This window comes from Echinops telfairi, unplaced genomic scaffold, assembly GCF_000313985.2.
Source record: "Echinops telfairi isolate 266 unplaced genomic scaffold, ASM31398v2 ScPeMD7_18;HRSCAF=68, whole genome shotgun sequence".
Lineage (NCBI taxonomy): Eukaryota > Metazoa > Chordata > Mammalia > Afrosoricida > Tenrecidae > Echinops > Echinops telfairi.
In genome coordinates, this window is record NW_022103915.1 from 76,200,483 (window position 1) to 76,214,646 (window position 14,164).

General features: G+C 35.2%; 1 protein-coding gene across 1 annotated transcript in view; it reads right to left on the reverse strand.

The window, feature by feature from the left end:
• The window catches only part of SCFD1 (sec1 family domain containing 1), a 106,862-nt gene that overhangs the window by 6,356 nt on the left and 86,342 nt on the right, over positions 1-14,164 (reverse strand). The window contains exons 17-20 of the mRNA XM_045287652.1: positions 10,334-10,443; positions 9,250-9,325; positions 2,886-2,939; positions 801-853 (exon numbers count right to left, since the gene is read on the reverse strand). Of these exons, the coding sequence (XP_045143587.1) occupies positions 801-853; positions 2,886-2,939; positions 9,250-9,325; positions 10,334-10,443 (293 nt within the window). The remainder of the gene's footprint in view (positions 1-800; positions 854-2,885; positions 2,940-9,249; positions 9,326-10,333; positions 10,444-14,164) is intronic.

Here is a 14,164-nt window from a genome sequence, read left to right on the forward strand (position 1 = left end):
AAGAAGGCTATTGAAAGAGTAACACATACCATCCCTATTGTCTACAAGAAATCCTGTACTTAATAGTAGTTACTCCCTTCGGTAATTTATTCTCTGCCAGTTTCTTGCCAACTGATCTATTTTGGGTCATACTTTTGCTATGTTTAGAAAAAAGATTGTTACCAGAACATAATCAAATATCTAGTGATTAGACAGCTTTCACATCTTTATGTATAGTTATGACAGATTAAGGGAAGACAAAGTTCTAATGAATCCAAATGAAAGGAGTAAGCAGGAAACCAGCTACATCCAATTCTGCCTGTTCTTTCTCATGTCACCATTAATTAAATCTTGAGTAATAATTATCCATAATAAAGTTAACAAAGAATACTTTACCACATCATGCCTCTCACTCAATACAGAAGTTTGTACAGCAATGATTCCTAGGATCGTGTCTTTGTACGGACTACTAAAACAAAACACGTGGTCCAACCTAAAGCCCTCCTTTGGGCACAGGCCCTCACCATTCTCATTGCTATCAAGGCGATCCCAACACATAGCCAGTCGTGTGTGTTTTCGAGACTGTAAGTCTTTCTCTGGCAACCTCACTGCCCTTTCAGGTAGCAGCCCAACCCACTAGGCCCCGAAACATTTCACCCATCTGTGGGAGACAGGCACACTTGGAAGGACAATCACCAAACTGTTAAGCATAATTTGGAATTTTAACAAAGATATCACTGGTTATCAGGAAAAGACAATTATTTCCATTCTTGGGTTGGGGAAAAACCCACAGCAAACTACTCAAGACAAAAGTTGCTTACCTGTCATTGCCTCGTAACATTTTGGGGTCAAAGTATCTGTAGTCATCTGTTTCCTTTTTAAAAAACAAACAAACAAACAAGGGTACTTGACTACAGGTATGAAATTTCTTCGTTAGGAATTCACAATTTAGTAGGGTGCACAAGCACCACCATTTGCTGAGTACTTACTATGTGCTAAGCATTATTCTAAGTAATTTATATGAATTAAGTCATTTAATCCCAATAGCAGTCTTATGATGTATTTTCATTGTTTCTCTGATGGTCAATTTGGGGGTAAATGGGAGGTTATAAAACTTACCTGAGGTCAGATAATTAGTTGGGGGAACTTGAAACCGAGCACTTAACCCCTATGGCATAATCTTTCAGAAAAGCATGACTTTTTATTGACCTAACTGTAGGTCTAAAATAAGACAAAGTATATGAAAAGAGTCTCAACTTGAATAAGGCTTTGCCATCAGGTTCTAAAAAAATCTTTCAGAAATTGTTGGCAATACAGTACACGTGATCCTGCTAATCAATCACAGCACTGGAGAACTCAGATTAGTGTCAGGCTCCTTCAACAGGTAGCTCCAGAAAAGTGCTACCAGCCTTAATTTCAAGATGAAACTCACCTACCTTACCTTCAATCCTTTTTTACTTTATTCAACTTGGAGAAATCAGAGCAACTAACTAGTAAAGATGATCAGAATGCACCTAGACTTAGGTTATACCATTCTGAAGGTTCTGATACCGGAAAATGACAGACTGGTCAGAGTGTGCCCAAATCAACGTTCTCATCTGGATGAAGAAATGCTGTCAGAGCAGAAATGAGCCCTAGGTCGGAAAACAGGAATAGTGGGTTTTAATTTCCGATTCCACCAAAGCCGTGTGACTTGGAAAAGGCCCTTAACATACATCTCTTGGTTTCATCTGTTCCAATGTGAAAATGCTTTCTTTAAACTGCCCTACCCCTTTCTGTGATTCCATGAAAGGTGTGAATTTTGGCCTAATTATTATTGCAGCATAGTGGTTAAACATGGTCTGTGTGTCCTTGGGCAAGATAGCTGACCTCACTGTGCAAGTTTCCTTAATTGTAAGGTGAGAATATATTTTTCAGATGACTCTAATGAGGATTAAAGAGAGATGCTGAAAATGTTTTGATTAGCACCTTGCACACACTAAGTAATAAGCATTAGCTCTATTATTAGTCTTTACCCCAACTTCAAAGATTAAGGGCAGAAATAAAGTCTTTTAAATCTTTATTACTACTGGGATACTATCTTTCAGAAATGTACTGCCTATTATGAACCATAATCTAGGACAATTAGCTATAAATACACACCTCAGGTTTTTAAGGAAAGCCCTTCAAATATTCTCAGAAGTCATGACAAAATGTATACTACATACCACTTTATAATTGTAATTACCTTTTTGGGGATGCTTTATTAGACTATATGTAAAAATGTCACATTAATCTGAAGATTCTCTACCTTAGCCTGGACTCTGACGATGCACTGTCAATCCATAGAGATCTAGATCAACTCAAACTGGGGTGTCCTGGTATGCTTAAGATCATGCTGCCTTTGTTGATTCCAGACTCTGCTGAGCAAGCCAGACTCTCTCTAATTTTTACATTTCTCTCTTTTAGGAAATGTGAACATTATTTACCCATTCATCTAAAAATATGACTCAATTTTAGTACAATAAAATTCAATGCCATCTGAACATAGCCATGTAAAATTATGTTGGCCTGGTGTTTTTTTTCCTAATATACCAACTGCTAAGCAGCTCACCATTTCCCTTTCATTTACAGAAACTTGCTCATGTTTTATATTGAATTACTCACATAGAATATATTCCACATTTAATTTAGGTAAGAGCCAGTCAGAGTGGTCATAGCAACTGAAGAAACCAGCATCAGTGATATTGGCTTAAAAAAACCTCTCTTCCCTTCTTATTGCCTCTTATGCTATACTAGCCAGTGTTATGTTTTATATATATATATAAAACCATTTTATTGGGTCAATTGTATCAGACATATATTGCCAATGTTCTTTTCTAGATAAGAATTTATATTTTACAAGTAAAATGTTATTAATTACTTACTGGGTTTGATTTCATCTCCATGAGGTTGTCTAAAATTCGAGTAACAGGTAGATTCTGTAGAAGAGATTAGGAAGCATTTGTTAAACATTAGAATAACAAATCAGAGTTCTCTATTAAAAACCTAATCATGCTAATTAATATACACAAAGCCATTTTACAGTTAAGTATACCTACTTTTCATTAATTGACACTACATGATTACATAGGCTCTCTAATGTGCCAGGTATAGTCAGTTTTAGAAGAAATTTTTTACTTCATTTGCAAGCTTTTGTTGATTATAAACATTTGCTTTCTGATGATAAACATTTTCTTTATAAATGCAGTAAACTTCTAAAGTTCGTGAAGATGGACATAAACACAACTTCACGGATCAATTTGCCTGTAACGGAGAAAATTCCGCTTTGAACATGGTATGTACAACACATTGGTGCTGGTGGAAAACGGCCTCACTCGTGCCTTGGAATGTGGACTATGATTCTTACATTCAATCTGACAGTTTGATCAGCATTTGAACATAACAACCTACGGCGCACAGGCAGTTTACTAAGTGGCTATTCTGCCATTTAAAGGACAAGCTTACTGAGATGATGGTATTCTTCATATTTTGAACAGGTATTTCCTGTGAACTGTACAGGATGTTCTGAAAAGGGCAGTTTTGTGTCTTAGAGACTTCTTACATCAAAGACAACATTAAATCTGATTGTTTAAAAAACTGTAACATTACCATTTTACAAAGAGATTGAAAGGAATTTTCCATTAAGGGAAATGCATTTCTTTTCTTTCTCTAGACCAGTTAAGTATAAACCTTTTGATTTTATCAGGCAAATAAAATTAAAGCTATCTTACTCGGGTATTTGTGTTGGCCAGGAATTTTTAAATATAAACATGAGCACTAAAGGTTCAAGCTGACTGAATGTACTTCCTGTATTCTACTACTTAGAATTAAAAAACAAACCACAAAAAGGCCATTTTAAATTTTTACTTTTCTGTTTTTTTGAGTATGGTTTCTTCATTTAAGAATATATCTAAACAATAAATTTCTCTAAGAGTTAAAATAACTGAGTATAAATCTAAACCTGTAACCATACTTTTTTTCTAAGTGAAAAAAGTATGCATTTATTTGTTCCAGGCAACACCAACTAAAGATGAAAGAAAAATTAGGAATTTACGAACTTATTTCTCTACAGTGAATTGTACTTAGTTCTTTGAAATATGAACGCTTACAGCTACACAATGGATAGAAATTCAGAAAATATTTTATGTACTAAAACCAACAGGAGTGATATATTAATTTTAATAATTGGGAAATATTGGAAAATTGAATATTTATGATACAAATAAATCTCATGCTAGAAGTTTCAATTAAATTTTCTTTGCATTTTTATAGGTCTGTTATCTACTTCTGATAGCCACTAAAAATCCTCTGGCACGCAGTTCTACTTTGAAACATCCAGTGTTGCCAGGTCAGTAGCAATCAGCTAGACAATAACTAAGGTGCTTTTAAGTTTATATCTGAGGACAAAAATCTTTCTTACATTTTGTCTGATCTTGTCAACCATACAACAAACTCAGTCTACCACTGCTGCACCAATATGCACACAGTGACGGATGCTTTCATTCTTTACATTTGAAATTTTCTTTACATTTTAAAGGCATAAGAAATAGAATACGTAAAACTTACAAGGTTGATCAAGTTTTGTCAACTACCAGGGCAAAAAACCATACAATTTTCTTTGCTCAATCATCTGTTACATCTTACTCATCTTTACGAATTTTTGTATACTTCACTAGGAGATACAAATAAAGTTTAAATAACATTTCTTTTAATATTTAAGTATTATAGTAACTTTGTTTTTGTAATATGATGGGAGAAAATATAAATTTAATGGACAAGAGTTCTACACACATGACTATCCTAAATTAAAGAATACTAGCTCTAAAATCTCCAAATCTTACACAATGAAAAAAGAGTTGGGACAACTATTTTCAGAAACCTCAACTGGTTTTATGATCATAGTCATGGGAAAATTTTTGTAATATTTTTCAGTTTCTGTTCACATTATATTTCAGTCTAAGAAAAATTATGTGATGGGGCTTCTAAAAGTTCCTGGAAAAATTCCATTATCTCTTAATTGCAAACCACTCTCATATGGCCCTATAATCAAAATAGCGAATTTCTCCCCTCTAGAATGAGTCACCTGTCCAGATACTATGTCCTACCATCTCCCTTGCAGCTGTGGGCTTGTACTCTGATGCCAAAGTCAGCAGTGGGGTTGGAACAATAGTTGCTACTATCTGGACTCTCAGAGCCTTGGAGAATAAACAATATAAGAACCTCCTTGAAGGAGATGCCTAATTTGAAGGCTGTGGTTAAGGTGGAATGTGTAGACACTAGAAATACAATATATCAATGAGTAGAAAGCTGTCAATCTTTTTTTTAACATTTTTAAATTATAGAAGGGATTTACAAAATGTGATTGGCTACCAGTAACTCAGATGAAGAAGCCATAAAAACATACTCATGACAAGCCAATGAAACACATGCTTATCTATGATGAATGAAAGTGGCTACTGATTTTTAAGAATTTAAAACAAATATAACTATAGTAATATAATAATTATTTTTGCTGCTGTAGGAAAAATGTATCAATAACAGAAACAATGTTTGGGTTAAGGTCTTCATGCCAAATACTAATTTTGTTAGCTTATAGGCAGGCAGATCATAAATTTTAATGTTACTTTTAAACTTTTTTTTTAACCATAAGACAAAATTAAAACACATTAGAAAGCAGAGACTAATTAAAGAATCTTCCAGGTACTATCACCCAAATTAAAATCCACTGCATTGAGCCGATTCTGACTCATAGCAACCCTGCTTCAACAATCATCAACTCAGTACTTCTTACTCCCCACAGCTCTCACTATCAATTTATTTTATCTATATTGACTATGTATCTCTAAAATAATTCTTTTATTACAGTTCAATATCCAACTGGTGCTTTAAGTTTTCTTGAACAATTATCCTCATGTAACTATATTCCATATTTATGAACATTCAAAAGGTTTTATGCTGCCCAGAAAGTGAAAGCCATCCTCTTATTTGTAGCTAATTTATTTACAGATTTAAAAGTTTATTCAAACTAAAGAGAGAAACAGTACTTATCTCTGGCTGTCTCAGTGCTTTAACTTTTCACTTCCCAGACTGCCCCAGAGTTCATTGCAGTACTTGTGATTGTAGAACATAGGGCAAGGGAACAGGAGCCCTAGTGGCACTGTGGTTACATGCTGACTGCAATCTGAAAGGTCAGTAATTAGAAACCATCAGCCGCTTTGAGGGTGGAAGAGGAGGCTTTTACTCCCACAAACAATTATGATCCCAGACGGGAACTCGGGGCAGGTCTACCCTGTCCCATAGGGTCACTATGAGTCAGCATTGATTCAATGGCTGAGTTTGGTTTGAAGGCAAGGTAACTTTAAAGCATTTCTAGTAGAAGATACTCTTTTTATGTATAAATTCACAGAGATTGTCCATAAAAACACACAGATAATGTCCAGCGATAGAGAAAACACAGGGAAACAGACATTTCAAACACTGCTGGTAGTACTATAAATCAAAGCAGGGACAGAAAATTATTTAAGGTGGCTCTTCTAGTCAAAATCTCTAACTCCCACCAAACTCTCTCTCCCTGAATGTGTCTGGTATGAAGGTGGGAGAAGATACTGATATGATTCACCTGTGCATTACTACCAACAAAGCTGCCTGGAGTGTCATCCTCCTGTGTACGAGTGCTCTGAGAAGAAGAAGGAGGGAATCTCAAACCATCAAGAGCCAGTAGTGGAGTGAGTCCTCTGGACCCAAGATATCTGCACAGTGAACCTCCTAGATCCAGAGGACAGTTATGCCATTACAGGAGCAGCAGCAGAACTAGGAGCCGGCGCAGGGAACAGTGATGGACTTCCCAACGCACGAGCAAGTAAAGCTGAATGCTTTTGTGCCAGCAAGTTGTCTTGTGGAGCAGGGTGCCTTTGGGCTTGCTGACCCACTGAGCTTGAGCTGCCTGCCTGCCTTCGGGTTACAGCAGAGTGGTATGCCCTGTGGGTATTTATTCGCAGACCTGAAACTGCAGCTTGTCCTGGTAAACTACTACCCCGAGCCTTTCTCACTGCATTACAACTGGTTAACTTCCTTAATAAACCCTTTAATCATGAATTTTGTCTGAGTCTGCATAGCCATTGCAATATATATCAGAACTCAAAGAACTAAAGTAGAGAATACTAATTAAGTCTGTACAATCAATATATGATCCAGAACAATGAAAAATGTTTACAAATCTTGGTTTCATAACCAAATTCTAGGAATTTACTTAATATGATAATCAGAGATGAATACCAACCTAAAGAAAAGCTAGTATTTAAAAAAATATGAAATGAAGCACCCTCCCGAGTCAATATTTCTTCTAAACTCTTATTAATGTTTACTTTTCCTTTTTAAGGCATTGTTTTTGTGTTAACAAAAATATATACACAGAAGTAACTGCTGATTATCTCAAATTTTAATTTTATAAAGTGAGAAGCTACATCAAAGCTGTTACTTCTAATACTGTGAAAAACAAAGGGATTTGAGATCATAAAAGATACATTTCTTTTTATATTTTATGAACATAATTTAGGATAACACAATAAATTTTAGAGGTGGTCAGTTTTAATACTGTAATAACGCTGATGTAATAAAGCTCAATAAGTAAATGTGATCACTCCAAAGGATATAGTTTCTCAAGGTATGAGGTGCATGAGAAATATGCTACAAAGAATAATTTCTGTTAAAGGAACCCTACTAATGACATTTCTAACAAGGACATATTAAGACAAATAGGTAATTCTCTCTTTTGTAATACAGTACATCTGTCTATCCAAAAGCCAAGGTCACTTACTTTAGGAAATGGTAGTTCCCTTTTATCTCATTAAGCAAAATCATTTTAGAGTTGAAAATAGACTAGTATTAGCTAAACTGTATAGTATTTGTCTTTATAATGCACAACATCTTATTTTTGTGCCTTTTCACTTTTTGCCATCAAAAGGGGTGAAGATATGCTGACTCAGGCAGTACAGCGAAGCAGTTCAAAGAACAAAAAAACAAACCAAAACGATAAGTAGAATAGGAGGGGTTAAAAATAATTCCAGAGGATAATGAGGTTTAAAGATCTTCTGAAGTTTGGAGGAAATGTGAAGGGGCTTCAAAAATTATGGGGAAAATGGAATTAAAAGATAGTGAAACTTGTACATGAACTTTCTGAAACCATTTTATAAGGCAATCTAATTAAATAAGGCAAATTAGGATTTCATGGTCTCTTTAAACATTACATTTGAAATGATACAATGCTATTCATTTATCAGAGAGAACTGAATGTCTACTTTATTCGAGGAGCTCTGAGAGAAACACAAAGATGAAGAGGCATTCCTTGCCACATGGAACGCAGACCCTAAAAGAACCGAGCTTGCTGTCAGCGAGCCAGTTGCAACTCACAGCAGAAGTCTGTGTATGTAGGGTAAGACTGTATTCTAATATCTTCAGCCTGAGACCTTTTGGAAAATTCCAAGGTACCTTTGGGGGGGCGGGGGGAAGCCCTGAACTGCTCCACCAACCTTTTGACTAGTAGTTGAGTGCTAAATCATTTATACCACCTAAGGATGCCTTATAAATAATGCCAATTCAAAGAGCCACTGGATAAATATTACAAAGAGAAAATGTGTGGAGGAAGTGCAAAACTGAACAACTGATTTTTAATTCTTATTTTGGCCTTTAAAATCCTTCCCAGTACAAACTTAAGCATGGAATACATTTGTCTCAGATTTGTCTTAAAAACCACAGAAACACAAAATCATTAAAAGATGTTCTACTTATAAAAGCAAGATGAACATTCCAAAACGCAAGTGTAAAACCATGCATAGCTTCATTACCCCAAAACATTATTTCCTACTTTAAGTGATATTTTATTCATTCAGATTAAGACACTCTACTAAGTTCAATGTCTTACTAATATTCTTGTAATATTGGTTAAAACTTAAGTGATATTCATTATGTATTAAACAGTTCATTACTCTAATAGGTTTAGTTCATTATTTCAATTAAAGTACTTCCACAAACAATAATTATGGGAAAATCAAAACAATAAAGAACAAATTAGCATTAAGAGTTGTGAACTACACCATGTAAATATTATAAAAGGTAAAGATAAAGGAACCTTGGATTTTATTCCTAACATTTCTAACTTGAATAAAATGGGCAGGTGCTCAAACTTAAACAATTAACTTGTCAAAATTTATGTTCAAATTTTACTAGCATGTTCATAACAACTGTACTCACTTGCTGTTTCAATACAAGGTTCTTCACTCCTTCCATCACAAACTGTGATCCTGTATTCATGACTCTTGATAAGAGACTAGAGGCAGACGAGTGAAAAGATGACAGTAAGTAAAAATTCTCTAGCGTGCTACGTAAAAAACATTTGCATCTCAACGAGCCGCACTAACACGGCAGCTGCAATATCGGCCTCCAACACAGCAATGATTGTGAGGATGGTACAGGCCTGGGTGGTGCTTCACTGTGTTGGGCAGAGTTGGTATGAGGTGGAACTCACTCAGTGGCAACACATTTTTTGTTTGCCTATCTTAAGACATGCACAGAAAGAAAATCTTATTAACAAAAACAGGACAAAATATTATTTGTTAAGGCAAATTCCTGGGAATGGGGTTATGGAGGCATGCTCACGGATGGAACATTGTTTGAAGATGAGACTACCTTGGATTCACTGTGCCAAGCACTTACAGGTCCTGCCTTAGTTTGGGACATTGTTTCTTTAAAACTAGTGGCTCGCAGTGAGGCTTGAAAAACAAGATTTGCTGTGGCCCTCATGAGAGATAAGTGAGAAATTTGGAACTAGTAAGATTTAAGAAAGCTGTATTAAAATAACCATGTTCAGCTTCTTTGAAAAGTACACATGTTATAGAATTTACTAGAGTCAGTCAGACCCAACCTTCCTTGGGGATTTCCTACCTATTTAACAGGATGCCTATATTGCTCTTCAAGAAGCTATATGAAATTCAAGTTTTTTAATGCTCGTAACTAATACAGACTTGAAGCTAGACATTCGTGTTCGCCTAGCTTCAAGTCAATAGTAGTTACCAACATGAATTAAAAAAAGCTTAAACTTTCAGATACTTCCTGAAAATGAAAAATATGTTTCACAACAAAGAAGTACACAAAGTGAATAACTCATACTACTCAAAATAATTGACATTTTAAAATGAGAACTTATACCATCTATGGAAGCCAAAGGCATGTTGACATTTATTCTACATTCCAAATGTCAGAGATTGTGTTTTAAAAGCATGAAGGCCTAATTATAATTTGGAATAAAAAAATTTAATCATAATTATTAAACACTTACCCCATTGATTTAGCAGTAGTGTTGCCATAGCTGGCAGGAGCTGAGGCCATTTTGGCAAAGGCCCTATGAAATAAGAAGGTTATTTTTAAAAGTGGCTCTTTAACAGTTAATATTCAGAAAAATAATTATTAATGTATCTACTGATTCTATGCACACAATTCCTGAAATGAAAAAGAATCTTTCAATTAATGTAACTATACCACAATCAGTACTAATTCTTTTAAAAACATAAGTGCTATAGTTTCCCAAACTTAAAAAAAAAAAAATCGATCATTAAATAACTAAAGCAGGGATTTGCTGACTATATAGTTATTGAATTTAGTGTGTTTATTGTGCTCCACAATCCACACCCACTACCACGAAAGAGCCCGACTCAATGACGTTATATAGGGTTTCCAAGGTAGTGAATTTGAACAGCAGCAGCCAGCCTCATCTTTCTCCCTAGGGAGTGTCTAGTGGATTTGATTTACTGACCTTGTGGTTAGCGGTTCAATGCTTGCCCATAGCACCACTGGGCCTCACCCACAATATATACTTCCTAATTCTCAGAGGAAATCAGACATTTTCTTTATCATTTAAAATCACTTTCTTCAAAAAAAAAAAAAATCACTTTCTTCATGAAAACTTTTTAATTCTACTACCCAACTGATTTCTCTTAATCCTTTCAATGCTTAAATAAAATTTTTAAAAAGAGTTTATGTGTGTGTGTGTAAAAATATACATAGCAAAGGATATACTATTTACTTTCACATCTTTTAAAATGACCAGAATATATGGGTTCTTGAACCCTACGAACCATAAGAAAGGAGAAGGATGGCACTTTTTAAAAAAAATCTTTTTCCTCTGGGAATTTATTTTTTCTATAAAGAATCCAAAAAATATAGAATGCTCCCAGGAAAATCCCACCACTGTGTGGTAACCACTGTTAGGTTTAGTAATATCACATTTTTATGTCATCCAGCTTTTATAATTAATTATCACAATGTTTTTGTGTACTAAAGGCACTTAAGTACAAAAAGGTTTTGAAAAGTAAAATTAGAATGGGAATCACTAAGATGTGGCTCCTGCAATGGTAAAAATATTCTATCCTCAATCTTGACAAAATCTGCAAATATTATCATTGTAATATGTAAATGTAAGAATTTGTCTTGCTCAGAAAGCAAGCTGATTCAATTTTATGTAGCCAGTAGAGTGCAACATCCATTCTTAACAAAAATGTATAACTTCACAAGAGAAAATTATACCTAAACAAAACAGAATTAAAGACTGCCATAATAAAAATTTATGGAAAAACAATTAAAAATTATATCTGTAACAGTTAATTCCCAGGTTTAGAAATATAGTATGTTATGTGCACAGAAATGGAAGGATATACCAATGTTTATCAGTAGATCTGTTGATGGTGAAATTACAAATAAATTTTTATTTTCTTCATAGCTTTCTAAATTTTTCCCAATAAACTAGTATAATTCTTATCAACAGTAAGAAAACTAGAAGTTACAAAGTAGAAATATATAATTTATAATCATGGGAACTGATGCCTACGAACGGCTGCCTCTAAACCAGTGGTTCTCAACCTGTGGGTCGCAACCCCTTTTGGGGTCGAACGACCCTTTCACAGGGGTCGCCCAATTCATAACAGTAGCAAAATGCCAGTTATGAAGTAGCAAAGAAAATAATTTTATGGTTGGGGGTCACCACAACATAAGGAACTGTATGAAAGGGTCGCAGCATTAGGAAGGCTAAGAACCATGACTGTAAACCAAATGATACTGAATTGATTCTGACTCATGGTAACCACCAGGTGTGTAAGAGAAGAACTTGGGGTTTCAAAAGCTGATTTTTCAGAAGTAGGCCACTTGGCCTTTCTTCTTAGGCACTCAAGTGAGCTCAAATCACCAACCTTCTGGTTAGCAGCTTTGTGCAATCCCCACCCAGGGACTCAACCTTTCTACACAAGTCATAACCTAGCAAACATGGACATGTCCCACACTTCCAATGTGGAAGTGTATACTTTACAAATATTGGAAAAGATCGTTTCAACATTCTTTTAAAACAAATACTTGCTGGTTTTTTTTATTTAACTATTACAACAACATAGTCAAAAAAGGAAACTCGGAGAAAAATGCATAGAAAATAAAAAGTACTCAGGTATCAGGCATCTAAGACCCAGAACAACACCATCCCCAACGTGAATGGGGAGGGCGGGACGGCATGCATGGAGTGGACATCCCCTCACAGAGGGGTCACAGGGAAGGGATGAGCCAGTCAGGGTGCAGTATAGCACCGATGAAACACACAACTTTCCTCTAATTCTTTGGTGCTTCCTTCCCCCCACTATCATGACCTCAATTCTGCCTTACAAATCGGAGTAGACCAGAGCATGCACACTGCTACAGATAAGAGTCTGCAACACAGGGAATCCAGGATAGATAAACCCCTCAGGACCAACAAGGAGAGTACAGCTACCAGGAGGATTAGGGGAGGGTGGGAGAAGAAAGGGGGAATCAATCACAAGATCAACCTAGAACCCCTCTCAGGGGGACGAATAATGGAAAAGTGGGTGAGGGGTGATGGAAGAAGATGTAAGACATGGAAAAAATAATCTAACTTATCAAGGGTCGTGAGGGAGGGTGGGTGGGGGAAGAAATAAGGAGCTGATATCAGGGGCTCAAGTAGGAAGAAAATGCTTTGAAAATGATGACGAGGGCATATGTACAAATGTGCTTGACACATTGGAGGAATACATGGATTGTGATGAGACATAAAATCCCCCAATAAAAGTATTTAAAAAAAAGTACTCATTCATAACCTAGAACAGAGGTCCTCAAACTACGGCCCGTGGGCCACATGCGGCCCGCCGAAGACATTTATCCTGCCTGCCGAGTGTTTTTGTCCCGTTTTGGTTTTTACTTCAAAATAAGATATGTGCAGTGTGCATAGGAATTTGTTCATAGTTATTTTGAGGTCAGAAGCATATTTAATATTATATTCTAAAATTTTATTGTTTTTCTCAGGTCAGGTATTTTGTTCACTGAAGAAAATATGCAAAATAAAGCATCCAAAAGGAAAATATTAAATCACTTGAGTTATCCACCATTCATATTTAGGCATATGTCATTCCATTATAGAATTATGTGGATATATTGTACTTTAGTAGATACACATACATAGATGGATAAATGGATGCAGGATTCGGATCATACTGTAAAAAATATCACCTTTCCAAAAGTTTCATTATCACAACAAATTTAAGCATCAACTCCCAACAAATTGGTATTACTCAAGTCTTATTTTCTTTGTAACACTTTAGCATGATTTAACATTGTTCTCTTGATTTATTTGCTTAATTGTTGATCTTTTTGTACTTCCAACACAAATCTAATTTCAGTGAGTATAGGGATATTGTTTATCATGTTCACAACTGTAGTCCCAATGTCTAGTAGAGTCCTTGGGATAAAGGACAGATGTACTTAACAGATAAATAAAAAAATAGTGTTATATACTTCTGTTTCCCCACTTAACAAAATAACATGGACATTTTCAAACATCATTAGTTTTCAACAACATGATTTTTAACGCTTCAATTGTATTCTATCTCTAAAATGTCATAATTCTTAAATCCTGATGCTAAGCTTTCAGGTCAAGTTAATTTTCAAAATTTCATTATTAAATTGCTTCTAAGATTATATGACTCCAGTGATATCCGTGGGATAAATTCTTAAAAGTAGAAGTGCTAGGTCAGAACTTCTTTTCAAAGCTTTTTTATAGCAACCAGGAATAAAAAAAGGTTAATTTATAACTATAGTAGCAGAGTCTGAATGTATAACA